Below are 27268 nucleotides of genomic sequence, written 5' to 3'. Positions count from 1 at the left end.
CATACGCCGAGTTGCTTGAGATTATTGCGATTTAGATAGGAGTTAATACTAGTAAGAAATCCATTTCAATAAAATATGTTGTCAAAAGAGACAATATACCAATTGAAATACACAACGATATGGGAGTTAGGGTGTATGTTGAGCTTAAGAGAGAAAACAAAGGATTTGAGATGTATCCGATGTGCGTTACCATAACTGATAATGGGATTGATGAATTTGTGTCCGGAGAATCCGCAGTTGGGGACGATATATTTCAAATTGAAATTGAAGATTATAGGCATGCTATGGATGTAGTTGAATCAAATGATTCGGATTTGTCGGATTGTTCCAAGGCTGTTGTATTATTTGAAAACAACGACAACTTCATAATTTCGAACAAGGAACAAAAGGAAGTTTTCGTTGATCAAATATACAAGGATAAGGATACTCTGAGGACAGTTATGGCAAATTATGCAATTCGTAAAAGATTCAATTTCAGAACGTAAAAGGTCCAATGCAGTAAGGTATGTTGAATATGTTGAAATATATTTCAGCATACATTGAAATACATACTGTTTATATTGGCATACTATTTCCTGAGTTTATTTGAAAGGTATTATATTAAATACATTGAAATATGTTTTTTGAACTTTAATTTTACTGTTATTTTTAATGGAATTTGTTTTTGTAGTTACACATTGGTATGCTGGTCAACTGACTGTCATTGGAAATTCCGAGCTTCTAGTATTGCCAATTCTGAAATGTTCAAAGTGAGATATTTCCATGACGAACATACATGTCCGTTGAAGGACAAGGTGTATTCCCAAAGACAAGCAACAAGTGGGTTTATTTGGGCATCAGTTGTTAAGCCAAAAATAGCAAACCACAAGAGGAAATATACACCTAATGATATAGTAGACGACGTAAAAAATGAGTTTGGCGTTGATGTTTCTTATATGACGGCCTGGAGGTCTAGAGAAAAGGCAATGAATGAATTAAGAGGGGAACCATCTGAATCATATAATAAGTTACCGGGGTATGTGTATATCTTAGACAAAACATATCCTGGATCACATGTGAGAATGCATAAATCAGAAGAAAAAAAAAAAGAAATGAGTTCTTGTATTTTTTTTTTTTTTTTGTAGCCCTTAAAGCGTTCATAAAAGTATTCGAGTGTTGTAGACCAATACTGATAGTAAATGGTTCCCACCTTAAAACTACATATAACAGTACATTCGTATCAGCCAGCACGATGGGTGCAGGTATGTAGTCACTTTTTTTGTGGTTTCCTTTTGGGGTATATTTCATTATATTTTAAATGAATGTCTCAGTTTTTTATGGTGCTGGTTATTATACAATAACACTCTGCAATAGTATATTACATTGTATTTTAATGTATTGCACATATTTTTAAGCTATATTTCGCTCTTAAAAGATGTCATTGTAAAGTATATTTCAATGTATTTCATAAAAGATTTGTTTTATTTCGCTGTAAAATCAAATGTTGTAAAGAGTATATTTCATAGTGTTACCTATATTTTTTAGCTATATTTCTCTGTAAGATTATTCTTGTTTGTGCAGGAAATATTTTGCCATTGGCATATGGTGTGATAGATTCCGAGAACGATAAGTCTTGGACGTGGTTCTTTGAGCAGTTCAGACAAGCTTATGGAATTAGGTATAACATGTGTGTTGTATCGGATAGGCATGAGAGCATTATTAAGGTAGTGTTAAGGGTATATCCAACTGTACCACATTTGGCGTGTAAATGGCATTTATGGAAAAATGTGACAAAGCATTACAAAACGAAAGATGAAGTATTGAGCCCCGTATTCTATGCACTTGCAAAAGCATACACACAGGATGAGTTTGACAAGCTGATGGAGAAGATTCAGAAGGTTGATTATCCGGTGAAAGATTACTTGGAGGATGCTCAAAGGGAAAAGTGGGCACGACTGTATTCACCAGTTAATAGAGGATGGACAATGTCCTCAAATATAGCCGAGTGTATTAATGGAAAACTAGTAGCAGCAAGAGAGTTGCCTATTTTTGATTTTCTTGAAGAAGTGAGAAAGATGTTCGGAAGATGGAATTGCACTAATAGAAGAAACGGTACATACACATTCACAACGCTCGGGAAAGCATTCCAGCAATTATTATCAATAAATGAGTGTAAATCTCTACGTATGACGGTATGTTTACTGTTAAATTTGCATAAGTATGACTATATATATTGTTAAATGTATTTCAGTATGGGTTTAAAAGTACTGACTCTATGTAAATCCTGCTCTGACAAAATTCTTGTTTGTTAGGTTGAAGCATCAACTGAATTTGTGTATACCGTGCATGATCAATCAAGGCATTTCATAATTGATCTTAAAAAGAAAACATGTCAGATGTTCCAAATGGACGAGATACCATGTCCGCATGCATGGGCTGTTTTGAAGAGTAAGAGCCTTATGCCTGATGATTTTTGCTCAGATCTATTCAAACCAAAAACAGTGGTGAAGACGTATGATGTGCCAGTTGATCCTCTCCCTGACGAGAGTGAGTGGAATATTCCCAAACACATATCCGATGAAGTTGTTTTACCACCAAGATACAAGAGACCCCAGGGAAGGCCAAAGAAAAAGCGAGATAAACCATTAATGGAGACGATGATTGGTAAACGTAGGAATGCTTGTAGTACTTGTGGACGCCTTGGCCACAATAGGCATTCTTGTTGTAATGAGCCTCGTAAGAAGTAGATGTTTAGTTTGTAAGTGCATTTATTTGTTATGGAACACTTATCCTAGAAAAATAATTTTCAATAAGCGAATTATTGGTTAATCATTGTAATCTGCATTTTCTTCAGTTGTTTATATGTCAATATATTTCTCTGTATTTCAAAAATGTAGCAGATGGACACAGTTCAGGTTATCTATATGTCATTATATTTGTCTATATTTCAGTGTATTCCAAAACTTAACCAGCTGAACAACAGTCAGGTTCTATATGTTTCATTATATTTCTCTATATTTCATTGTATTTCAAAACTTTATTAGCTGAACAACAGTCAGGTTATATATATATATATATATATATATTTCATTATATTTCTCTGTATTTCAAATATATGACAAAAAAATTTCATTGCAAACTTGATTTATTAGGTGACAGAACACTTCAATCTACACTTCAATTTATACTGAAACATAGTGAAAATGCAGACTGTGTATATCAGATGATAAAAAACACTGCAATTTACATAGAAAAGAAGTGAAAAAGTATCAGATGATTCGAAACAATGCAAAAATTTCATTGATGAGAAAACACACATAGTCATCAAGTCTTACCACCAAAAAAAAAAAAAAAAAAAAAACCAACAAAATGTACAAAATTTTCAACTAACAGTAATGTAAACAACAGAGTTCAAACATTAAACCTAACAGACTAATTAAGAACTACTGCGGCAACATCATCAAAATCTATTGCAGGCCTAGATGCCTTTGGAGGCAGTTCATTATCACTGAAGGCATTCAAATCCACCTTTTGCCATCCATATTCCCAAAGTAAAGCGCCGTATCTCTGACGTAGAATTTCTACATCGATCTTTTCTGGAGTCAATCCACTAGAACACAAGTACTCAGCAAATGATGCAACATAAACACCACAATCTCTAGAGGAAAAAAAGTCGTTACTTGATTAATTTGTGGGGGAAAAAAAGGAAATGTGATTAAGAAATACGTACATGGATCCGGAGGCTTGTTGTGGCAGTTTGTTCACATACACAATATCAAAGTCATCAGTCTGTTGTTTGCCCTTGAATTTTGGGTGGTTAATAAAATCGATGTCTTTTTTATTCTCATAAAACCTAGCCAGTTGTAAATGATGTGGCAAAAAGGTGGCTAGCTTGTGCATTTCTCTTCTAACAATGGCATCATGACCTGCAGCTCGGTATGAGTTGTAAATGTACAAACACCTGCACGTAAAACTAAAAAAAAAAAAATCAGCTCGGTTAATAGGTTAAATAATAACAACAAGAAAAAATATAAATATCTTTCAATGAATGACACTACAACCAATATCCAGTGATTTTCCTCTTTGATATTGACAGGGATGAATACAAGATCCACTGTATGCCATGGCACATTTGCCAGCAGCCTATGCCCGTTAATGTACTCACAAATTTCGGACTCCAATTTGGCAACACTATTACCCCCCCATCCCCCCTCGTATTTGCAAATCCATGATGAATTTCATCAATTTTGGAGAAGAATATATAGCAAACGGTTGTTAATTTGTAATTGACATCATTATCATACTTGCCATTTTTCCGCAAGTAGTAAAATATTACATCAATATGTTGGAAAAAAATGACTTAAGTTAATGTGATTCATTAATTCAGTTTACATCCAGATGTTTAGGATTTTTACTAACAATAATAGGAATATATAGAAATATGTTGTAAAAATATATACATAACAGATGTGTCATTATGGCGACATTAATAAGAAATATAGAGGAATAAAATGAAATACGGAGAAATACAAAATTGCAGAAAGAATTAAGGGTAAGAAGTATGGGAAATATATCACCTCATCATTCCAAGCCTGACCATTCATCGATAAGGTGTAAAACCAGTTTTTGTTATCAACATATAAAACACCAAAATTGAAGGAAAAGTTGATGTCTCTAGGATCCAAAAGTTCCTTGTTCTTTTTGTAACCGCTTTCCTTGTCCTTAAAAAAATCAACAAAAATTTTTTCAATGTAAAAAAAAAAAAATCAAAAACAATTTTTCAATGTAAAAAGTTGCTAAACCGCAGAATTATCGTGATTTGCAAAAAATGGATATGTAAATTTAAAATGGATGCTTCTTTTCAAAAATACATTCAAACTTATCTATCCTAGTTGGACCAACATCTAGTTTTTCAATCACTACTTGTATCACATCTTAATCACATTGATGTTATTGGCATAATGAAACCTTTTTCACCCATTTGATGAAATCCGGTGGTTCCCGATCCTTGTATTTGGTCCGGGTAACATCTCGTCAGAAAATGAGACTTAGTTATGGTGTCACTCATCGAGTTGTGTTGACTCCAAATTTGAATGTTCAGAGATGTCCGCGGCTTGCATTCCTGAATGAGCTTGCGGATTCTGAACTTCAAGTGGCAAGTCAACAAGAAATTTGCGACCATTCCCTAGAAAACACATATATATAGTGTAAATATAGCAGAATCTTGAAAAGATATAAATTTATAATTGTAAATTTACCTCAACGGAGTTGAAAGATACTCCATCAAGCTGATTATTCTCTTCAGTTGAAGCTCTAAGTGTTTCTTCGCTAACATTGCCGCAGTGACTCCAACAACCGGGACCTCACCATGTGACATGGTTGGAACACCCTTGGAACACATTTCAAATAAAAAAAAAATTAACAGAAATATAAGGTTATAACGTAAGGAGAAAAATAGTTTAGCTGGAATACAAAAATTAAGGGTATTGAAATACAGAGAAATATAGTGATAAAACACTGAAATACAAAAATTAAGGGTATTGAGATATAGAGAAATATATTGAAATATAGACAACTGTATATATAATAAGAATAAACACAGAGAAATATCTTTGAATATACAGTAGACTATAAAAACCAGCTTGACTGAAAATGAAAATAACATAAGTTTAAAAATAGTTTCCACCTAACAAGAATAAAATTACCTTTCAACGAATCTTCAACATGTTTTGGTGGAGTTGTCTTAATATATCGATGTTTGTTTTGTTCGTGCGATGATTGTACCCCATTAGTCGGATGGCATTCGCTTGACTATAAGGTGTAATTGTTACTCTTTATCGCTTCAAAAACCTTTTGAAGTTATCATCGGTTAACTTTGACGATTTGTGATCGTCCAACATTTTTAAACTCATCAAATACCTAATAGTTGAAATAAAAGATGAGTTAAGTGTTTAACAAATAGTATATAAAAATACATAATAGGATATTTTTGACTTAACCAAAACACTTACAGATTCTTTGAACTCTTGGAAATCTTTCCTAATCAACTGCAGTTCATTTTTAGCATAGGCGGTAGGGACATCACGTTGATCCTTTGCAACACCTTTCTTTGTTGTGAGTGGTTCGGTGTGGACTTGTTGTTTGTTTGATGGGGAAGCTAAAATGGAAAGCGGTCTGTGTTCCTTAGAAGGTGGAGAATCTGACTGACCCGTCATTTGTGGTTTTTACCCTTAGCAAGGTAGGGAGGAGTGGAAGAAAAATCATCATACTTCCAACTGCCATATCTGTGCCGTGTGTAACTTCATCAACCGTGTCAACAACATCAAAACTTGCATAGTCTCCCTAGTGGGAATTATGTTTAAAAAGGAACATCTTTGAGGAACAAAGAAAAGAAAGAGTTAATAAGTATGCCATCTAAAAATTAAAACTGGCATAAGTTAAATGAAAAAATAGAGAAATATGTTGAAATATATGATAACAGGAAACTAACATATCTTATGTATGTGAAATATAGAGAAATATTTCTAAAAAATACGACAAGTATATCATTGATATACAAATTGAAGAAATGATTAACAATAAATGCTATGAAAAAAAACATCAGTCTTTTCCATCAAGATATCGTACTTTGGTAGAAGTCATTGGTTCTCCAATTCAACATTCTTGAATTGAATTTCGGCAAAGAAGATAAGATGGAACTATGAAACACTCTATTTTATTGCAATAGGCATCCCCCGTAATATATGTTGTGTTGGAATACCTTTTGATCAAATCACGAAACGGATTTTTCAAGGATAATCAACATATCTTCTCTCCTCAACAACTTCAAAAATGAACTCTTGGTATGTTCGTTTTCTTTGGTTCTAATGTACATACATATATATATATATATATATATATATATAATTAATGCAAGCTTTAGCTCGTCCTCATCATTATCCCCCCATGTTGACAATCAAAATCCAATCTTTTGACGTTACTTTTGGTTCCACCAAAATAATTATCCATTAGCCTATTATTTTTTATTTCGTCGTAAGTAAATTGGTATACAATTCAACCCGCTAACGGGCAAATTCTCTCATTGAAAAACGATTATCATTTATATCTAGAGCAAAGCAATTATGGTACTTTTTGTCAGCTCTCACCATGAAGGTTGGGTCTCGAGGTTGACGAGAAATTTTCCAAAAATATTGAATGTTCGCTTAGAGATATCTTTGAACACATCGATATTCATGTACCGTTGCATCGATGGAGCCCGGATGACGTTTAACATAAAATTTTGATTCCCGAAATAAACAAGGCAACACTAATATTTAGAGCACAAATAAATACAACGCAAAACAAAACAACTAATGTGACATACCATACATATAAATAGCAAACAGATGCACCACAAACCGCATTCGACAAATGTCAACATATATATACAAAAATACGAGAAACAAACACCTCAAAAAAATTCTTTTAAATATACATAAATATAATTGTAAAAATACTCAAGACCTTTGAAATATACAAAATATATATAACATACATTAATATTTATAATTGTAAATATATCCAAAAAAACAACAACAGTTCAAGATACTACGTTAGCAAAATGCTTATTCTCTTAGGTTGAGACACTTTGGAACCTTGTTTCATAGAAATATTTCGGCTTCTTGATTTTGGCTGCATTCTTTAACATTGAGGGATCGTTAATCTTCTTGCTTCTTAACAAATCAACTTTTTTTCGTTCTCAATGCACATGTGATAAACAAATGGTTGGAACACATTTCAATATCCGCCATTAAAAATGGTGAATTAATCTTGTTAAAGATACTCTAATGGGTGAAAATATAAATAAGGTAAAAAAATTACATTTTGAACAATTGAGAAATACAACAAAGAACATACAAAAATACTTAACCACAATTAGTTACTTGTAGTGATTGAAAAAAGAAGAAATGTGAATTATGGTGAAGAAAAAATGGGAGTGAAATCCGGTTCAAGCATTGAAGAAGTGAGAGAAAATATTTGAAAAAAAGAAAAGAGATTGAGATATAGTTTAGGAAAAATATATTGAAATATAGATAAATAATTGTATATATAAAAAAAAAGGTAGTTAATAAACACTTAGATGTAGTTATGGGCTGTAAAAATTCCCTTTCTTTTTGGGAAACCAGAATCTATTTTGTTTTTGGGAAATCAGAATATGTTGGTGTTTTGTTAAGAAATTTTTTCACTTAGAGATGAAAATTGAAGCTTTATTACCAGTTTTAGATATAATGGTAAAAACACTTAAGTTTAAAAATACTTGAATTATCAGTTGTTCCCATTTATACATTAAAAGACATAAGTAATGGTAATATTTCTCACGAAAATGGATCATCGATAGTTTTTTGATGGAGTTGTCTTAATGGCGGAAATCGTAAAAATTGAGTTTAAGTTTGTTTTTGACCATTAACTCTCAATTTTAAGTATATTTTAACTACTTACTCAACGTAATAACACTTTTAAGACATAGAAACTTAGAAAATTATTTACTGGCCAAGATATGATGAACAATTTTTCATTTGCATTGCTTTAATCAATCAATGGATAGGGAAATTGCACGAGTGATGAAACTGGCCTAACATAAAGAGCCTTAGGTAAGTTGTAATTCTGAATTAGCCTTACACCTCCACTCGAACTTCTAGTCTAGGGACTAAAATGGAAAATAGGAAAGACTCTGCCTTAACTTATAACTGCCTAGGTACTATTCCACTGGCAGAAAGTACAACCAAGGCAACTGGTATCAAAATGCATTTGTAATTAGTTTAATCCTTTTTCACTTGACCTTTTCCAATTAATCCGACTTCAATCACATTCTGTTTTTACCCCAATAAAGTTTGTGAAACTTACTTAAACAGCAACCTTTTAATAGTTTCTAACAATTTATAACTACTTTTTTTGTATTTACAAACCGTAGCTAATTTTTGTTGAATTTGATTGTATTTAGTTTTTTAAAAATACAAAATGGGATGGCATTTTTGAAATATTCGAAAATACACGGAAATACAAAATTTATAGAAATAGAAAATAGGTTGTATTGAACATTCTCTCTTTTCATTTAAAATGGTAAGTCAAATTAAATCAACTATTTATCACGCACTAACGGTCAAGTTCCATTAATTTAAATTACTCCATTCCAAACTTTTTGAAGGCGGATAATGTTCCAAAAATACGAGAAGTCTCCCAAAGATACATCGTTATCTTGGATTGAAATTTTTTTAACTACACGAAAATACAACCTTTCTGTTGTGAGTGGTTCGCCTGTATATAGTGTCAAAGACATCTTATTTTTTTCAAAATACAATGTCAAATATATTGTTATGTTCGACATGGAGAAGAACAAGAAACGGATTCGAGTCAAATCTTCAGTGAAATACAAAAAAAATACACTTACATTTTCTCCTTCGAAAGGAATATAAAAAAATACACTATATCCCAAAAAAAAAATACAACCACCACAACAACCGGAAAAAAACCTCCTCGTAACCTCAGAAAATTTCTCGTAACCAAAAATGCAAGCAGCACCGGATCGTTCGACGGCAGAACTCCCTCATAAGTTCATATTTGACTGATCAACAGGAAAAGCAGGACCAACATACCTAAAATCCCTACCAGCAAATCACATTTGCAATTTTTCGGGTGCCATTGACACATCTCCCGAGTTACTGAAGTAATTGAATCAAATTTGAAGGATAACTTATTTTACACCACCGCCACCTCCACTCATCATCAACTACGACCACCGCCCTAAGCCGTCCGTACATTACCATTCACTAACCTCTTCATTTCTTTGAACATTCACTAAGAATCAAAGCCTATGACTAAATTATTAAATCCTCACAGATCTAACTAACTCTACTGCCTACCTCTTTTACGGGTCAATGCTTCAAGTCAAACATAAGTCCTCTAAGTCAACCACTGATTCTCTATTTTCAACAACTCTTCCGGCCGTTTTCCGGTGGAGCGGTTACCGACAGTGCGAAAAGTTATAAAAAAAACGGAAGAATTATTTGTGTGTGTTTTTTGGAGAGAGAAAATGGGGATTTTTAGAGAAGATTGTTGAAGAAGAAGAAAGTGGGGTGAGACGTCATAGCTCTATGGTGAGGAGATGAGCAGCTAATGGGTCGTGTATTTAGGGATGGAGTAGCTAATTGATCGTGTATTTAGCAGTGCCGTTTTAATAAGATTGGGGGTTTAAGGTTAAATTTCAAAGAGAAGCTCTATTTTTTAAAAAAAAAAAAAATTGTGATGTACATGTTTATTTAAAGTCTATTTTTTAAATTTTTTTAGATAAGTCATTAATTAATATTTTATAATCGCGATGAAAATTGTAACATTTTTTTTTTCAAAAATAAGTGATAATATAGCCAATCAATTCTTGAAAAAAAATTATTTCTCAAAAATGCCCTCTATCTCAATTTTCTATTGATTTGAATTTCGATGGCTAAATTTTATTATTTGTATCCGAATTCGTTATCTTTAAATTTTTGAAATATAATTTATATATTTAAAAAGTACATATAAAAATATTATAAGTCATAATAATTTTTAAAATAAATTAGCAATAAAACATGATAAAAAAAAATAAAAAATTTAACACCATTGCCTTAGTGGCCTTGGCCTTGAGCTGGCCCTGGTATTTAGGAGATGAGGAAAGATAATAACCGACATATAGTTGGGTAGCTATGAAATGTAATATTAGAATAATATAGTGGCGAAAATTAAATATTAAATAAAGTAGTTATTATTCATAATTAAGTCTTAGGAATAGTTATGACAAGTAAATTTTTCAAAAAAGATTTCGCCTCATTCTTGAAAGGGAAAAGGGCCAAAAATGCCCCTCTACTTTGAGTTGGCTAAAAATATCATTCGTTACAAATTTGGGTAAAAAATACCCTCCCGTTATTAAAGTTTTCAAATATACCCCAATCTTAACGGAAATCCCAAAAATAACCTGATTTCATTTTAAAGTCGACCTAACTACATAATAAACCCATATGCGACCAACTTGCCGAGTCCTACATTTGGGCCAGCCCTTGAGCGGGTAACCCATATGCGTTTTTTATTTAGTTGGGTTGGGTTTAAATGCAGCGGATTTAAAAATGAAATCGAGTTATGTTGGGAATTTTCGTTAAACAGGGGTATATTTGAAAACTTTATTGACGGGAGGGTATTTTTGACCCAAATTTGTAATGAAAATTTTTTTTAGGCCTTTTCCCAAAATAGAGGGGCATTTTTTTATCCTTTTCCCTCCTTGAAAAGTGAAGACCGTGACAACTTTCATCTGCATCGTAAACGGGAACTGCAAAAATAGCCACACCACTTTTTAGATTTCTGATATTATGGCCAATATTGTTAAGTTTTTAAAAACAAAAGAAATTTACAATATCCTATCCACAAACCAAAGATCGGCCATAACAAACCGAGAGGAGAAAAATTGAACTATACCGAATTTAGTTAAGTATGATATTAATTAGTGTAAAAATAACGAATCAAAAAATTAAGGACCCGTTTGGCCATGAGAATTATTCACTGTTTTTCAAATTTTTTTCACTTTTTTCTGGAATCAGCGTTTGATCATAAAAATTTCAAATACAACTTGAAGTCATATTTGAATTTTGGAAAACAACCAAAAACTTGTTTTCACATTTTTCACTTTTTAAACTGTTACTTTTCTCTTTCATTTTTCAAATTTTACCCTAAAAGTTTTTACTTTTATAAAAAGACTCCCCATTTATTTTAGCCAACAACTAGATTAATAAATAACCCAACTACCGTATCTGTCAACTTCCCCTCATAAAATCTCATACCTTAAACGGAGAACTTATCATCTACTGCTATTTATGCATTCTCAAGTCTCCAAATGATGGCACCATAGTTCTTCATCGGAAAATTGTGCGTCTTCAAGTAGAACCAACAATAGCAACGACCTTCTTTGATGCTAATTGCTAAAATTTATTATTTTTTGCTTGATTTGTGTAGACTTTTCAGATTTGTAAACCCTAGATCAATATTTTATTGCGGGTTATGTGTTGACAGCTTAGATTCTCTTTTCAATCGGGCTAGGTATTACAATTTCAGTTTAATTTCTTTTTGCTCAACTATTGAACACCTTTCATGCTTTATTTTTTCTTGGTTGCGTCAATTTTTATTTTGTTGGTGTAACTAAAGGTTCGTCCTTCTTTATTAAGTTCTATAATGCAAATAATACTTGAAGCGGTTTTGGGATTTTAGACGAGAATTTTGTGGCTGCACCTCCATCGGTTAATAGGGTAACTTACTTAAAAGTTTTATTTTCCGTTATGCTCATGTGCGCGCCTTCCATTCCATACTTATAAGGCATGTTTTCAGTTGGTTTGTTGGTCGAAAATGAAGATAATTCATGCGATAGTTCTTTCTATTGTTGTTATATCATAGGAACGTAAAAGAATGAATAAACCACGTGGTTCAAATGCTGACAAATGGACGGATGATAAGACACCGATGTTGATACATATCTTACATGATGATGCGAGGAAATATGCTTTTAATAGTTCCTCCCTTAATGGTCTGACTGGAGGGAAATTATAGATGAGTTTTGGGTGAAATCTGACAAGAAAGACTCTTTTGATGAACCTCAAATTAAGTCCAAATAAACCGATTAAGGACAGAAACAAAAAAAATAAATTCAAGGACTTCTTTGGAAGTTGCTCTGGACATGGGTTGGACCCAGAAACTAAGACCATTACTTGTCCATCTGAGATTTGGGAAGAATATGTGCTGGTAAGTTAGTTTAAATGAGTAAAAGTATGTATGTTGTACCTTTATGCGCATTGAACTAACATTTTTATTTTCAATTTGTTATAGAAAAAGAAAGAAAAAAACATAAATATATCCAAGTATATATACAGGGGGCTTAAACACTTTTGACTTGTTGAGAGACAAATTTGGAAAATCATATGCATCGGGGGAGCACGTGGTATATATACAATGAATATTTCTTCACAACGATCAAATGAAGCCACTGAAGTGGATAAAGAACCTTTTTCTTGTGAGAACTACCTTAATGATACTGGGCTTACGCATGTCATGGGTGGTGGGACTAGGATTGGGAAGCGGACTATGGCTGATTCGTCTATGGCAACTGATTATGGCACATCCACACATCGCAAAAAAGGTGGTGCTACAGCTATTGACGACCTAAGCTACAGCTACTGACGGCCTAAGTGAATATTTAAGGAAACATTTGCAGTGGATGAGAGACGGGGTGTAAGCAAGAAAAAAAGGAAGAACAGGCACAAGCGTCTAAATCTTCTGAGATTGATATCTATTACGAGCAAGTCGTCATTACGCAATTGCAATATATCATGGACAAATTTCTTAGTGATGAAGAACAATTTTCTCTGGCTATTATATTCCTCACTTGCGTGACCTCAGATTTCGCAAGATGTTTGTCCATATGACCGAAAAATGGCAAATTAAGTGGATTAAGGACTTGAAACAAATCTGTGAAAATTAGTGTTGTTAATCAGTGGGTTAAGGACAATGGGTACCATACCAACTTAAAAAATTCCAAATAAAATGAAAAAATATTTGATTTCGGCTAAACGCCTACTAAGGACAATGGGTACCATACCAGCGGATTCACATGCACATGACGAAATCAATCGCATAAGCAGGAGTTCCGCGTAAGCAACCGACAGCCTATCTAGTCTAGTCATAACTCAATAAGTGTTGTTTTGAGTGGCGTATCTAGCATAACAAGTAGGGGTTCAATTGAATTCCTAATTTTCGACGTGAAGTATAAATTTATGTATAAAAAATAATAAAAATTATAATAAATATGAACACATAACTTTAAAAATATAATGCATTCAATGCTAAAAGTCTTAAAATTGAACTCCTAGAATTTAAATCTTGAATCCGCCTTTGGTTGTTTTGAGTGAATGATCGGATGGAACCTTCCCTTTTGAGTAAGTCAACAAGTGTAAATAAGACAAGTGTAACTTCGTTTTAGTGATGGAACCTCCCTTGTCAACTTCCTTGTATTCTCAAGAATGACCATAATAATAAATATTTTACGTTAATATATAGCATTACCATACATAAATTAAACAAACATATAATCCACCATAGCTGATACCTACTTCCAAGTTCCAAGTTTTGTATGATATTTGGTTCCTTCAATGTCGGAGGCTGTAGAGAGAACAAGTCACAGTTATCTCCACAGCCAAAACTACTCCAATGGGCAACTCAATATCACATATTGCATCAACATGACAAGCTATTATTCTCAAGAGCAGCACATCTTAATATCCCCTTATTCTTATTCTTCTCAACACAGAAACGTTCTAGTTGCTTTCATTTTCCCGGCTATGGTTGAGCTTTTGCAATTAATGTACCAAGGCAGTAATCCGTTTGAAACCCACCCTATAAAGATGTATTTAGCCATCGCGAGTTTCCTAATTTACTGCTTTTCCTACGATACTCAGCTTAAATTAATTACACAGCCTAGTAATTACTCGAATTATGCTGAAATGGTTGGGTCTATATTTGGACCACTGACATTGGCATCATACTTATCAGTTCTTTTCACCTCACTTTGCCCCCTTTTCTATGCCATGTCTACCTTATATTCTGCAACTCAGTTGCTAAATAGAACAATACTCACCGAACAACTCAACTGGCTTTATCATAAATTCATGAATAGCACGGATAGAGACGGTTCAGCAAACAGAATCCATGTTTGATTATACGCAGTTGATGTAAATTCTTTCTTCGTAAAAGTGTTGCTATATGTTTTACTATCTTTTATCCTCCTCCTTACGCACATGAATATTATGTGATTTGTGATTCGTTACTTCTTTGCTCGCATACTGTTTAATATATAGAGTTAAGCAAAGATTCTCTAATCATCCCATTTATAGGAAATTCTCCGACCTGCTAAACCATGTTATGGCTTTCTTTAGTTCTTTGTTATTGGCTTCCACTGCCTCTGTTCTCTTCCCAGACTCTGTTGCCCCTGTTGTGCTTTTCCTCTGTTTTCTTCTTTCTGGAGGTGAAATGTTACTTTGTTTTCTCAAGAAAATAATGCAACAATTTGAAGAAGAATCATATTTTGAGAGAAGGGGGACTGGTGAACCAGTTTGGAATTATCTAAGGAGGAGGATGAATATGGCTTTTTATCCAATGGAAGTTATGGAACAGAGGTTTAGTCTTCCTGGCTAAATTACTCTGTGTGTGTGTAGTGTACTTTGTACCATGATTATTTCTCATGTTATTTCGAGATTTCAATTGTTGTTGTAATATTTTGTTAAATGAATGCGTCATGCATGTTGTTGATGGATACTATTGTACTTTTTTCTAGGTCCCAGTCATCTGGCCCATTATAGTAATAGTCTTTTCCTGAATTTCATGGAATAGAAAAAAGTTGTATTAGTACAGATCTGGGTATGTTATGTTAATTATGTTTTCCTTTTTGAGAAGGTATAAATCTTGTTTTCCCTGTTGTATATTTCCTCTGTTCTCCGCTCTCTGGAGGTGAAATGTTACTATAGCTCTTCAAGAAAATAATGCAACTCAATTTATCCCAATAACTTTCGATGCGGAGCATAAATTTATATAAATTATTCTTTTTTATTAAAATTCAATAAATAGTAGACATGAATCAATAACTTTTAAAATATAATGGTACAACTAAGAATCCTGAAAGGCTGAATCTTAAAATTTAAATCTTGGATCCGTCTCGGAGTTATAGAACTGTTTTAGAATTTTATGAGGAGGATGAACATAGTTTATTGTCCAATGGAACGGAGGTTCACTCTTCTTATGTAATTTTACAAAAATAAACAGGAGAAATATATACTACTATTAGTCTATTTGGTAGAAACATTTTTCCCCCAAAAGTACATATTTTTTCAATAAGTGCTTATTTTAAAAAAAAAAAAAAAAAAAAAAAAGAAGAGGTATTTAGCCAAGTTTTGGGAGAAAATAAGTGTTTTGGGGGAGTAGCGAATTATGATTTTCGGAAAATTTAAAAAAAATAGTTTTGCCCAGAAAAAGCACTTTTTTAAAAAATACTTTGAGAAAAACACACTTAGAAGCACTTTTTAAAAGGCTTTGTCAAACACTATTCTTTCTCAAAAGTTTTTTTAAATTAATTGATCAAACTTAAAATTTAAAAACTTTTTTAAAAATACGTTTTTTTTTGAAAAAAAATACTTTTTAAAATAAGCTGTTTTTATAAGCTTGGCCAAACAGGCTATATTTCTGTAATTTGTACCATAATTATTTCTCATGTTGTTTAGAGATTTCAATTGTTGCTACTTAGGGGTAAATGGTAATATAATGAAAAGGAATCGAGTCCAAAACGGTACCCGTTTACAAGAGCACTAACTCTTTTGACCCTCTTGGCCCCTTAGCAGCTCCTTGACAACATGTTAAAAACCTGCTAAATTTATTTGTTATCTATTACTATTTCTTCCGCCTTAAATGTATGTTACACAGTTTGAATTTTAAGTTAGATTTAAATTTTTAAATTTTGATTATGAATTCGGACATAAAATCTTTAAGTTTTTTGAAATAAAGTTTACATATTTAGATACTATGTAATTACAGTTACTAGTTTCAAAAAAAAAAATTAGATACTATGTAAAAAGTACTATAACACACAATAATTGACAAATTTATTATTGGTAAGATAAGACCTGGCCCCACTTGCTTGTACTTATCTTTGTTGATGATATTTTATTTTTATAGTAATAAAATTAAAAGCCGCTACACACACTGTCTAGTGATATAAATTCATCCAAAAATAGTTGATAATTTTGAACATTTAAAAGGTTGGTATATATAAAAAAGATTGCGATCAAAGAAAAATCGTTTGACTTTCGAAATTCGAAAGGTGCTATGTATATTGACGGAAGAAGTAATATACAAAAACACACTTATAAAATCATTGTAATTTGATTAATTCAATCGAGATGAATTTAGGATTTAAAGTTTATAGATTTAATTCTATGACGATCTCAAGTTAATATATAATAATAGTAATAATAACTGTGTTCACAAATAACTATTTATAAATAATCAATAATTTTTTAATAGATATATAGGATCTGAGCAAAAAATTATTAAGTTCATGTGAATCGGCATATTGTGGATCCGCCCCTTGGTGACAACCGTCTTTTTTAGGTCATTTCTATGCTTAATGCAACTCTTATCTTTAATTAGTTGATATTGATAGCCAAGAAACACAGCCAAATACCCCATACTTTTAATAATTAATTAAACATTTAACAAGTATTACTAGTCAAATGTGTAGTAATTAACACTGATCAATTGATAAAACTGCATGTAAAAAGTATATGTAACGCGTTCATTATTTTTTTGGTGCAAACATCGACCTTTTTTCTTTTACCAAGGTCATTACCGAGAGTAGATAACAAATTATACTATATTTTTTCTTAACTCTGTTGTATAAATATGCTGAATCAATTTCCTTTTGAATCATAGTCTGAATCTATATATAGTTTGTTTATCTCTGCCATCAATTAAATTAGTGTGTGGTGCTTTAGCTGTCGTTCATAAACGTATAATAGCTCTTTAGTTGTTCTTTGAAGGTTTTATTAATTATTTTGGATTCCAAGACCCACTTACCGATTAAGATGTTACCGTGTTATATAGTTATCGTCTTGTTTAATTCATAACGTGTAAGATAGTTTAACTAACCTGTGTAATTATCATTTTAAGATATTTAATATTTTTCATACTAAAATCTATCTAAAATTATTTTACAAGTGACTTGATTGTCTATGTAAAAGTTGGGATCACTTCTTATGGAGTACTGATTGAGAATGATTCTGATCTAGTTGACGGCTTATTAAATATAGAAGGCGTTCTAGTGGGATCTTCATGGACAATTAAAGATTGCAACACAACTTAAACTCTTAATTATGGTTTGACATATTTTAATTCGATGTGTAGTGGTTGATATCACCCACCTAATTTGAGAAAGAAAATTATCTTCTATGATCACTTACAATTTGGATAAAAGAAAATGATCTTTTATGATGTTTTATTTAATTTTTTTAATATTTTTTTGTAGAAAAATAAAGATCTCTAATTATTAAAAAGACATAAAACTAATAACTAATTTGTAAAAGACTACAAACCAATGTCACAATTTGAGGTCAACAACCAAATTAAATTCTCGCCAAATAAGTCCAAAAAAACACGGCCATTTACAGTTACTCCATTTCTATATTTTCCTGACCTGGAGTTCTTTTAACAAATCGGGTCCAATACACCATGCTTATGAAAATTTAAAGATGAACAAGTATTACTAGTCAAATCCCAAATTACAAGATTATCCAACTATGAAAATGAAAAAAAAAAGACAAAAATAAATAGGACAAAGGAGATCAAATAGCACGGTAACTCTTAATTAGAGAATTAAGCATAATTAATCAAATGGGAATTATTTTATGTGGTCTGTCCGAATAACTCATGAATCTACGATAAAATCGATTTAATCGTCCTTGAGTTTGTAATTTAGCAACTGAGTTGCAGAGTATAAGATAGAAATTGAATAGATAATGGGGCAATGTGAGGGGAAAAAGAACTGATGAATAAGATGCCAATGTAAGAGGACCAAATATGGAACCAAAAAATTGACCATTTTGAACGTAGTTTGAATAATTTGGGGCAAAGGCTGATCCATTGTGCAGCCCCATCACGATCGAAAAGTGTTCTGAATTACCTCCCACTGTCCTAATCCAAGTCTTGGCACCTTCGTACATTTCCTTAATTGTCCTGATGTAGGCCACAAGCACACCTCTAGACTCCAAAAATCTCCAAAGGACCTCTCGAGGGACTTTATCATATGCCTTCTACAGCTCAATGAACACCATGTGTAAGTTTCTCTTTTTGTCCCTGTACTGCTCAACTAATTTCTTGATAAGATGAATAGCTTCAATAGTCGAGCGTCCCGGCATGAATTCAAATTGATTCTCGGATATGATCCCTCCTCATCTCGGCCACCCGCTCCCAGACTTTCATAGTGTGGCTTAGCAACTTAATGCCCCTATACTTATTGCAAATTTGAATATCGCCTTTGTTCTTGTACAACGGGACCATTGTACTCGACCTCCAATCCTCTGGCATCTTAGCCATCCTAAATATGACATTAAACAAGAAAGAAAATTTGAATATCGGAGGTTCCTCTATGAAAGGACATCTAAGGATAAGGTTACGAAGCAAAGGACCATTATTTGGTGATCTCGTCTTCCAGCTTCCAATCCTTCCTAAAATAGAATATTTGGAAGTTAGCCCCTTGTTTCGGTCGAATGAGTCCCGAGACCCGTCATCCTAAATATGACATTAAATAAGGGGCGGTTGAGCAACTTCAGTCAATCTTATTCCAACATAAGGACGAAGGGAGGGGCGGCCTCCCATGGTGGGTGATGAGTCGACTCTTTCAAAAGTCTATCCCCGGGATCTTCACACGGGACCCGGATCACTGGCCGACTTTTCCTTCGCATCTCGGATAGCCTGCTCATAATTATAAAATTATTATAAATAAAAAAATTCTGAATAGTATACTTCTATTTTGGACTGTGATTTAGATTGTTAGACGAATAAATTTGAATTTGGTAATAAACATAGACTATGAGGAAAGAAGCGATATTGATAATGAAACTTCGCATCTTGAAGTATTTTCTTTTTTTAGAATTGTTTATTTCATGTACACATTGTATCTAAGCTCTCTTTTTTTTTTTTTTTTTTTACTTTAAATGTATTAAAGACATTCTTTTTAGTGGTAAAAAGATGAGATGATTAGAAGATGAGAATTTCAAAAAAGCCAATCAACCTTGATTTTTTTTTTTCTTTTTGGTCAAAACAGTAACTCCTATTAAACCAAAATATATGTACATACAGTTCCAAGTATATGCTAACCATTTGCTTCTCACAAAAAAAGTAAAAGTACTCTCTATTCTACTTATCTGCTAGTCATCATGGAGAGCGTAACTCCGATCCATGTATCTACATCATTAATTAGCAGCAAATTAGGAATTTATAAACAAATCACTCAGACTAGAACCTATAGAAAATAATTTAAAGTCTAGAGTTCGCTGCCACTTGTAGATTGTCTTTGCTTCTAATGTGAACATAACAATTATCCGGCAGAGATGAGCAACCTTAAAATGTATTCTTGAATTTGATCAGGTTCTTTTCTCTCTCCAGCTTAAAGCTAGAAGCATAATAAAGACATATTTGATGATGGCACCAAGGGGAGTTAAATGAACAAGTTGAGTGAATTAAAATGGGTTGAGATAATAACTGGCTAGTTATTGAATCGTTCAAAAGTTAATTGGGCTAAAACATGTTGGTTTATAATCCGCTTTTTAGCCCATTTTAGTTCAACTCACTTCAACTCAAATAACTTTTAATTAGGTCATTCCTATTTCAACTCAAATAACTTTTAAGCGGTTCATTAATTCAGCCCATTTAATCCCTCAAATCTAACCCAACTCACCTATTTTACGCAACTAGTTATGTATGTATACCATAATCTGAAGGGATTGCAACAAAGTGTTTCCATAGAATGATATTTCTAATGTGGAAACATATTTTGCTTCATTCCGCTGTGTTTACTGTACCAGTTACTATTGTTGGCAAGAGTTAAATATCATTTTTTTGTCTTCCTTGATATCTTCTTTCTTTCCTCTTTCTCCCTTAAATATTTTCAACATGTTCCGAACTCTCTTCTTGTATACATCCATACAACCTTTCAAATATGAAATATAAGTATTATACATCTTCAACGCCTTCCAAATACCTTTGTTCCCAACTTAGAGATTGAACAAGGACGTAATGTTTAACGAAAATTTTTACACCTTATTTTCGTTTTATTTTGGCGAGAAGCTTTAGTTCCTATTTTTAATTTATTTAACACTTTTATTTTGAGACATCCAAAAATAGGAGTACCATTTATACTATCCTATAATTATATCGTTTTCAAAAATCAAATTCAATTAATAAAATTAAACCTGGACATACTAATTTTTTCTTTTATAAACTAACTTCTTCTTTTTTTTATATAAGATCCTAGAAAATTGGAACTGCTGAATATTTCCTTGTAGATGATGTAGCTTTTAAGTATATATAAGTAGAGGCGCAAATACTTGTAGCCATAGATTAGCTAAGTTAACTTTATCGTTATTTCATGAAGCCTCTTGGTCTGAAATATTTCCTATTTGGGTTGTAAATGAGGCTTCTTACTCCTTTGCACAACTGATTATTGTTTGAATCAATGAATATCAGTTCTGGAAAAAAAAAAAGTGTTATGCCCAATATTTGTAACTTCTTAAACACAAAAGAAAGTTACAATATCCTATCCAAATTGAACAAACCGAAATTATCAGACCAAACAAGCCGAAATCAAGAGGAAAAAAAATTGAACTATATCGAATTTAATTAAGTATGATTAGTGAAAAAGTAACGAGCCGAAAAATTAAGAAAAATGGGTACCAGCGTATTCACACAGTCACACACACATGATGAATTCAATTGCAAGCAATCTAGTCATAAGTCAATACGACATAGTACCGTCAAATTGTTTTAGTTAAGTATCGGCCGGGTAAGGGAACCTTCCTTGTATTGCATCAACATGACATATTCTTATGACGTCAACATCACATATTCTTTGTAACTAAAAGTATATCTAAGTAAAAAAATTTTTCATGAAAGAAGCATGTCAAAGTTTTATAAAAAAAAATCATCTTAAGGAAAAGTTCACCTTGTATGGCATCTTTTTTTTGGTTATCTTAATTAAAAGTATATCATAAAGTATAACTAAACTATGCTTGGAAAAGTTAAACGCTTTATGGGACAAACTTTTAGTTATCGAATCGACATAACTTTAGTTTTTTCCTTAAAAGTGTATCCGGATCAAGCGCCCCCACCCCCAAGCCCTATCTTGCAATTTTTTTTTAATTTTATGCCTGAGCGGGGATTCGATCCCAGAACCTCAGGTATTCGCCCACCTTTCCAAGCGAAAGGCAAAACTTAAAGACCACAAATATGAGGGGAAAAATTTAAAGACCACCCCAAAAGAAGGGCAATCCGCGCAAAAAAAATGAATTTGTATTTGTTGGTGTTTTGTTTAGAGAATTTTATACAAGAAAAGTCAAGGGCAAAAGACATATATATATATACACATAGTAAGAGGGTATATTTACAGAACACGTGATACTTTTCAGTTTACAAAATATATCAATAGATTTATTACAAAATCTATACGAATCAGGTAAATTAAAAAGAAGTAAATTAAACACTTTAAATAAATTGCTTTCCTTATTTTATCTACTTTTTTCTCTACATTCAAAATTAAGAGATATTGTTCCCTGATTTTTTCCAACTTTTGTTCTGTTATTTCATCCAATTTTTTCTCCCAATTCAAAATTAAGAGATATTGTTCCCTAATTTTCTCTAACTACTCAAAAGTCCATTTTAATCGATAATTTTTATGTACAAAGTTCTTACACCAGAAAAAATATATGTATAATTTTTGTATGCAATATGTATAATTGTATAAATTCGTTATAATTTTTATATATGAAACATGTATAAAAATCATATGTATATTTTGATTATGATAAAGTACATTTAAATTGAATAAAATATAATCAAAGCATGTATAAATTTTGAGCAAATATGTATAATAAATTTGTAATTGATACAAACCAGATTCCAAACAAAGTTCATACACCAGAAAATAAATATATATATAAATTTTTGTATGCATATAAATTTTTATATGCAATATGTTCGTTATAATTTTCATGTATGAAATATGCATAAAAGTTGTATGTATATTTTGATTATGATCAAGTACATATAAATTGTATAAAATTTGATCAAAGTATGTATAGATTATGAGAAAGCATATATGTATAATAAGTTTTCTGATTGATACAAACCAGATTCCATACACATTTCATACACATATCAGTTTTCAACTTTTTTAGACTAATTCATATCGAATTTATTCGCATTTCATACACATTGTACCACATATATCTAAATCATATATAACAGATTCCATACACATTTCATATATACAGTATATTAGTTTTCAACATTTTTGAAAACTACAGTTTATATAATATATAAAGATTTCAAACATACAATGATCACACATATCTCAAAACGATACAAACCAATTTTTATAAACAACTAATACACACGTCAGTAATAAAAAATACTTTGTAATATTGGTTTGAAAATTTATTCTCGGAGAGAAGGTGAATTTTAGGTCTGGAAATGGTGTCTATCATAGAAAGAGAGAGAGAAACAATTTTTTTTTTTTTTTTTTGAAAAGAAGAAGAAGTTGATTAGTAACTATCCTAAAATTAAGCTCACATTTAAAATCAGATTCTTTTTCTTAAAAAAAGCCTAAAATCGTGGGTATTCCATTAAAACCGAATCTAGTATACTTTGTAATTTTGTTGGTAAATTTTGTAAATAGGGTAAAATATCCTTATGTTTTGTAATATAGAGTCTTTAAGTAATATTATCAGGTCATTTTCCCAAAAGTCAAATATCATTTGCCATCTAATTTATAAAATATATACACAATATAGATAGTGTATACTTTATACTAAATATACATATACTATGCTTACCTATACACAACATATACAGCCAAAGTGTATACTTATACTAAATATACATATATTATGAACACCTATACACAACATATTAATACAACTGAAGTATATACTATATACTAAATATACGTATACTATACATATCTATACATAACATATAAGTACATAACTTCACCATGTTGATAAACTAGTTGGTCAATACATTAACATAAGTTTCCCATTTTATATTCAGAGACGAAAAATGAATCTTTATTAAAAAATTTAATTGATTTTTAACTAATTGCATAACATAATAGTAATAATTTTCAAAATATAGCAACGTAAGAAAATATTAACTGGTCAATCAATTAATCCGTTTTCACATGACCTTTTTCCAACTAAGTCTTCAACTGTATCATATTCTATTTTTGGGAAAGCTTTCGTCTGCATCTGTAAACAGGCAACCCGCAAGAATAGACACGCCACTGTTGAGTTGCTCATCATACAGATATGACGGCGTTACACTTTGTTCCACGTGGCTCGCCGCCGTCAACTCTGTATCACAATCCTAGAAGATTCACTCTTTCTTATTGCAGGTTCTTTATCGCACCAACAAGAACTTAATTTCTTAAAATCTCCAACTTGGGTCTCTCTATTTTGTGTTAACTGAACTGGTATTTGGTTATTACTGCAGAAAATCTATGGTCAATATGTCAATTAACTGACCCCCAATAAACAGCATTGTTGTGTGTATTCCTCTTTATGGACTCTTGATTATTACTACTTGTCAATGTTTTCTTGGATATTTTGTTTATCCGATAATTAACTTTTATCATTCAAACAGTTGGGTTGTGGGATGGTGGGCGTGGCATTGGATTTCTTGGTTACTGTTGATTCTTATCCTAAGCCTGATGATAAGATTCGTAGCACTACCTTTCAGGTTTAATTGATTTTTCTCTGCTAGATAATGATGATATCTTGATATTTAATTGAAAATTTCAAGGGATAATTTGGGAGTGTATAGGTTCAAGGAGGTGGGAATACTGGGAATGCTATGCCTTCAGCTCATTTGGGTTTAACTCCAAGAATTATATCAAAGGTCTCAACTTTATGTGCCATGTTGATACCGATTTATCGTTTTTACTGTTGTGTTATAAGTGCATCTAAGTCGTTAGATGTTTTTCGTCTATGATGAAATCATTTTTCATGTTTGGTTGACCTATTGTTGTAGTAGTATATTTCTTAACGGAGAAAATGGTCTGCCTTGTTGTAGACTGCAAGTTGTTTTCCTCTACAAGTATCTCAAATTCTTCTTTTGATTCACTTGCTTCGATCAAATCGTAGTCAAAATAATCAACAGACAACTCCCATGCCCAAATCCTTCACTTTTTACTATAAGTGAAATAAATTATCTAGAAAATACATTTTCAAGGTAAAACTTTTATCATACCAAATGAACCTATTACAGTAGACAAATGATAATTGCAACAATAAGACTCAGAGAGTGGATTAGTGCCATCACCTTGATTTCCTAGAGAGTGATTTGTGATAACGATTACCCTTCAGGTTTCCTTAGAGAAACAAAATGGTTCCTACCACATTTCGAGAAGGTGAAGTTATCCCCCTAATCTGAAAGGACTGTAACGTTTAATGTTTACATAAAATGGTATAGTATGTTGAAAAATAAATTAAAGCTTAATTTGATTCATTCTGCTGTTTTTACTGTGCATGCCACTATTCTTAAAAAGGAGTTGTAAATAATTCGTTCTCTTCCTTGATGCTTTCCTTAGTTTTCTCTTCTACTTTCCAAATTATGTGAGTAATATTCTTTACATTTACCGATTTTTTTAGTAGGTGGCAGATGACTCTCAAGGGAAAAGAATACTGAATGAGCTAGAAGCTGATGGCATTGATACATCTTTTATTGTGGTGAGCCAGCCACATTTCAACCAAGAAAGCTTTTGCGCGTCTTGCACTTTTCGCTTGTATGCGAGGATGATGTAGCTTTCGGCTTCTATTCAATCAATTAAAATATTTGAAGCATTCAATTTGCCTGTTAACATCATATTATGATAAAATTTGCTTCAGGCTATAGTTTTTGTTTCAGGTGTCCAAAGGGGGCCACTCAACAATCTCTTACGTCATTGTTGACAGTCAAACGTCAGTATTCTCAGCTTGTGCTTATTGCCATTTTAGTGGTTACTTTATAGGCATTTATTTTGCTTTCTCTTGGGTAACTATTAGTTTTGCAAATTCATGGTGTATTTATATTCATGTGATTTACTATTTGGTAAGTGTCAGGATTAGCAACAATATTTAAATTACCCACAAGGTAGGGGGGAGGCGAGAAGCAAAGTCGTTTCTATCTTTACTCCATGTTGGTCTGTATAATTGGACAGAGGGTCGTTCTGCTGAAGCTAATATTTGTTTTACGATATGTCAGGAAAACACGAACTTCCATCTACACACCAGGGTATCCACCCATGGTAGCTGATGATTTGCCAGAGTCGAACTTGTCTATACTGATGGAGTGCTGCATGAAACTGCTTTAGTTGTGGCCCAAGAGGTAATTTTAATTGGTCTTCTTTGTCATTTAAGTTGAGCTTCTGCTTGCCAATAGAATGTATTACAGTCAACTTCTGATCATATTTCTAGTCTTCCACTAAGCTCCGACAGACCTAGAGCAATGAGGCTTAGTTCTGTTTCTAGCTTTTGTTCTTAATGCCTCATGACTTGCTGAATATTTTCAGCCATATGGAAAAAAACTGTATGCCTTTTGATCTTTAGTGCAGGCACATCGAAGGAGCATACCTATTGTGATTGATGCAGAGAGAAAAATAGAAGGTTTTTGGATGAGCTTTTACACTTGGCGACCTACATTGTTTGCTCAACAAGATTTCCACGGGCAAGCTATTTACTTCAGCAAACTGCACTTCAGTGTTACCTTTGTTGCACATTTTGGTTGGACTTCCATTACTTTTGTTGCACATTTTGGTTGGACTTCCATGGTTCTACTTAAAATTAGCATCAGTTAGCAAGTTTTAGTTTATTTGGAAAATTAACTGTGTTATTCTCTCTCTATTCTAGTGATGTGTTTGTCCAAAATATTTATAGCAACTGTTGCATAATCAGCAAGGAATAAACTTTATTATAATGTGAATGATGGAGTTCTTCCCTCAATTGCTACCACTTAATCATGGACTGAAACTGATTTTGGTAGAATATCTAGTAGAAGTAAATATCTACCCTCCCCAGACACCATTTGTGGGACTACACTGGGTGTGTTGTTGTTGTTGTATCTAATAGAAGTAAAGGTCATCCTTTGCTTCCCCGTTTCCTTGAAATATAAAGTTCCCTTCCAGTGTTTCATAAGTTAAGCATGTGAAAATTGAATAAAGCCGTATTGTCTCTCAGATATGGACCGAGGCTTCTTCTATAGCAGGTGGGTTAATTTCCATACTTTTAAAGTTGCCAAGTGCCAAATTTGTAATTCCGACATTGGCTGAAGATGGCTGCATAATGCTAGAAAGAGCAGAAACTGGTATGCTAGCATTCTGTATACTCCTGCCATGAAAATACTCGAGTACTTTATCTTGGCAAATGAAGTGTTCTGATAGACAAAGAAT

At 32.3% G+C, this 27268-nt stretch overlaps 1 protein-coding gene and 1 pseudogene across 1 annotated transcript; both read left to right on the top strand.

Moving 5' to 3' along the window:
• Window positions 1–119: 119 nt before the first annotated feature.
• Window positions 120–2726, top strand: LOC132031826 (uncharacterized). Its single transcript, XM_059421720.1, has 5 exons — window positions 120–481; window positions 671–1015; window positions 1210–1241; window positions 1561–2171; window positions 2292–2726. Exons 1-5 carry the CDS (start codon window positions 120–122, stop codon window positions 2724–2726), a joined length of 1785 nt encoding a protein of 594 aa, XP_059277703.1.
• Window positions 2727–24244: 21518 nt separating this feature from the next.
• Window positions 24245–27268, top strand: part of LOC132030343 (uncharacterized) — a 56541-nt pseudogene continuing 53517 nt past the window's right edge.

The sequence above is a fragment of the Lycium ferocissimum genome, chromosome 9 (assembly GCF_029784015.1).
Source record: "Lycium ferocissimum isolate CSIRO_LF1 chromosome 9, AGI_CSIRO_Lferr_CH_V1, whole genome shotgun sequence".
NCBI lineage: Eukaryota > Viridiplantae > Streptophyta > Magnoliopsida > Solanales > Solanaceae > Lycium > Lycium ferocissimum.
Note: the sequence above shows the minus strand (reverse complement) of the source record. Positions and strands in the feature narration are given on the sequence as shown.

Excerpts from the sequence above, each read along its gene's own strand:
- LOC132031826 (XM_059421720.1), top strand. The coding sequence starts at position 120 with ATGGGAGTTAGGGTGTATGTTGAGCTTAAGAGAGAAAACAAAGGATTT. Across the intron at positions 482-670 it reads AAAAGATTCAATTTCAGAAC|TTACACATTGGTATGCTGGT; the intron begins GTAAAAGGTCCA and ends TTGTTTTTGTAG. Across the intron at positions 2,172-2,291 it reads GTAAATCTCTACGTATGACG|GTTGAAGCATCAACTGAATT; the intron begins GTATGTTTACTG and ends CTTGTTTGTTAG.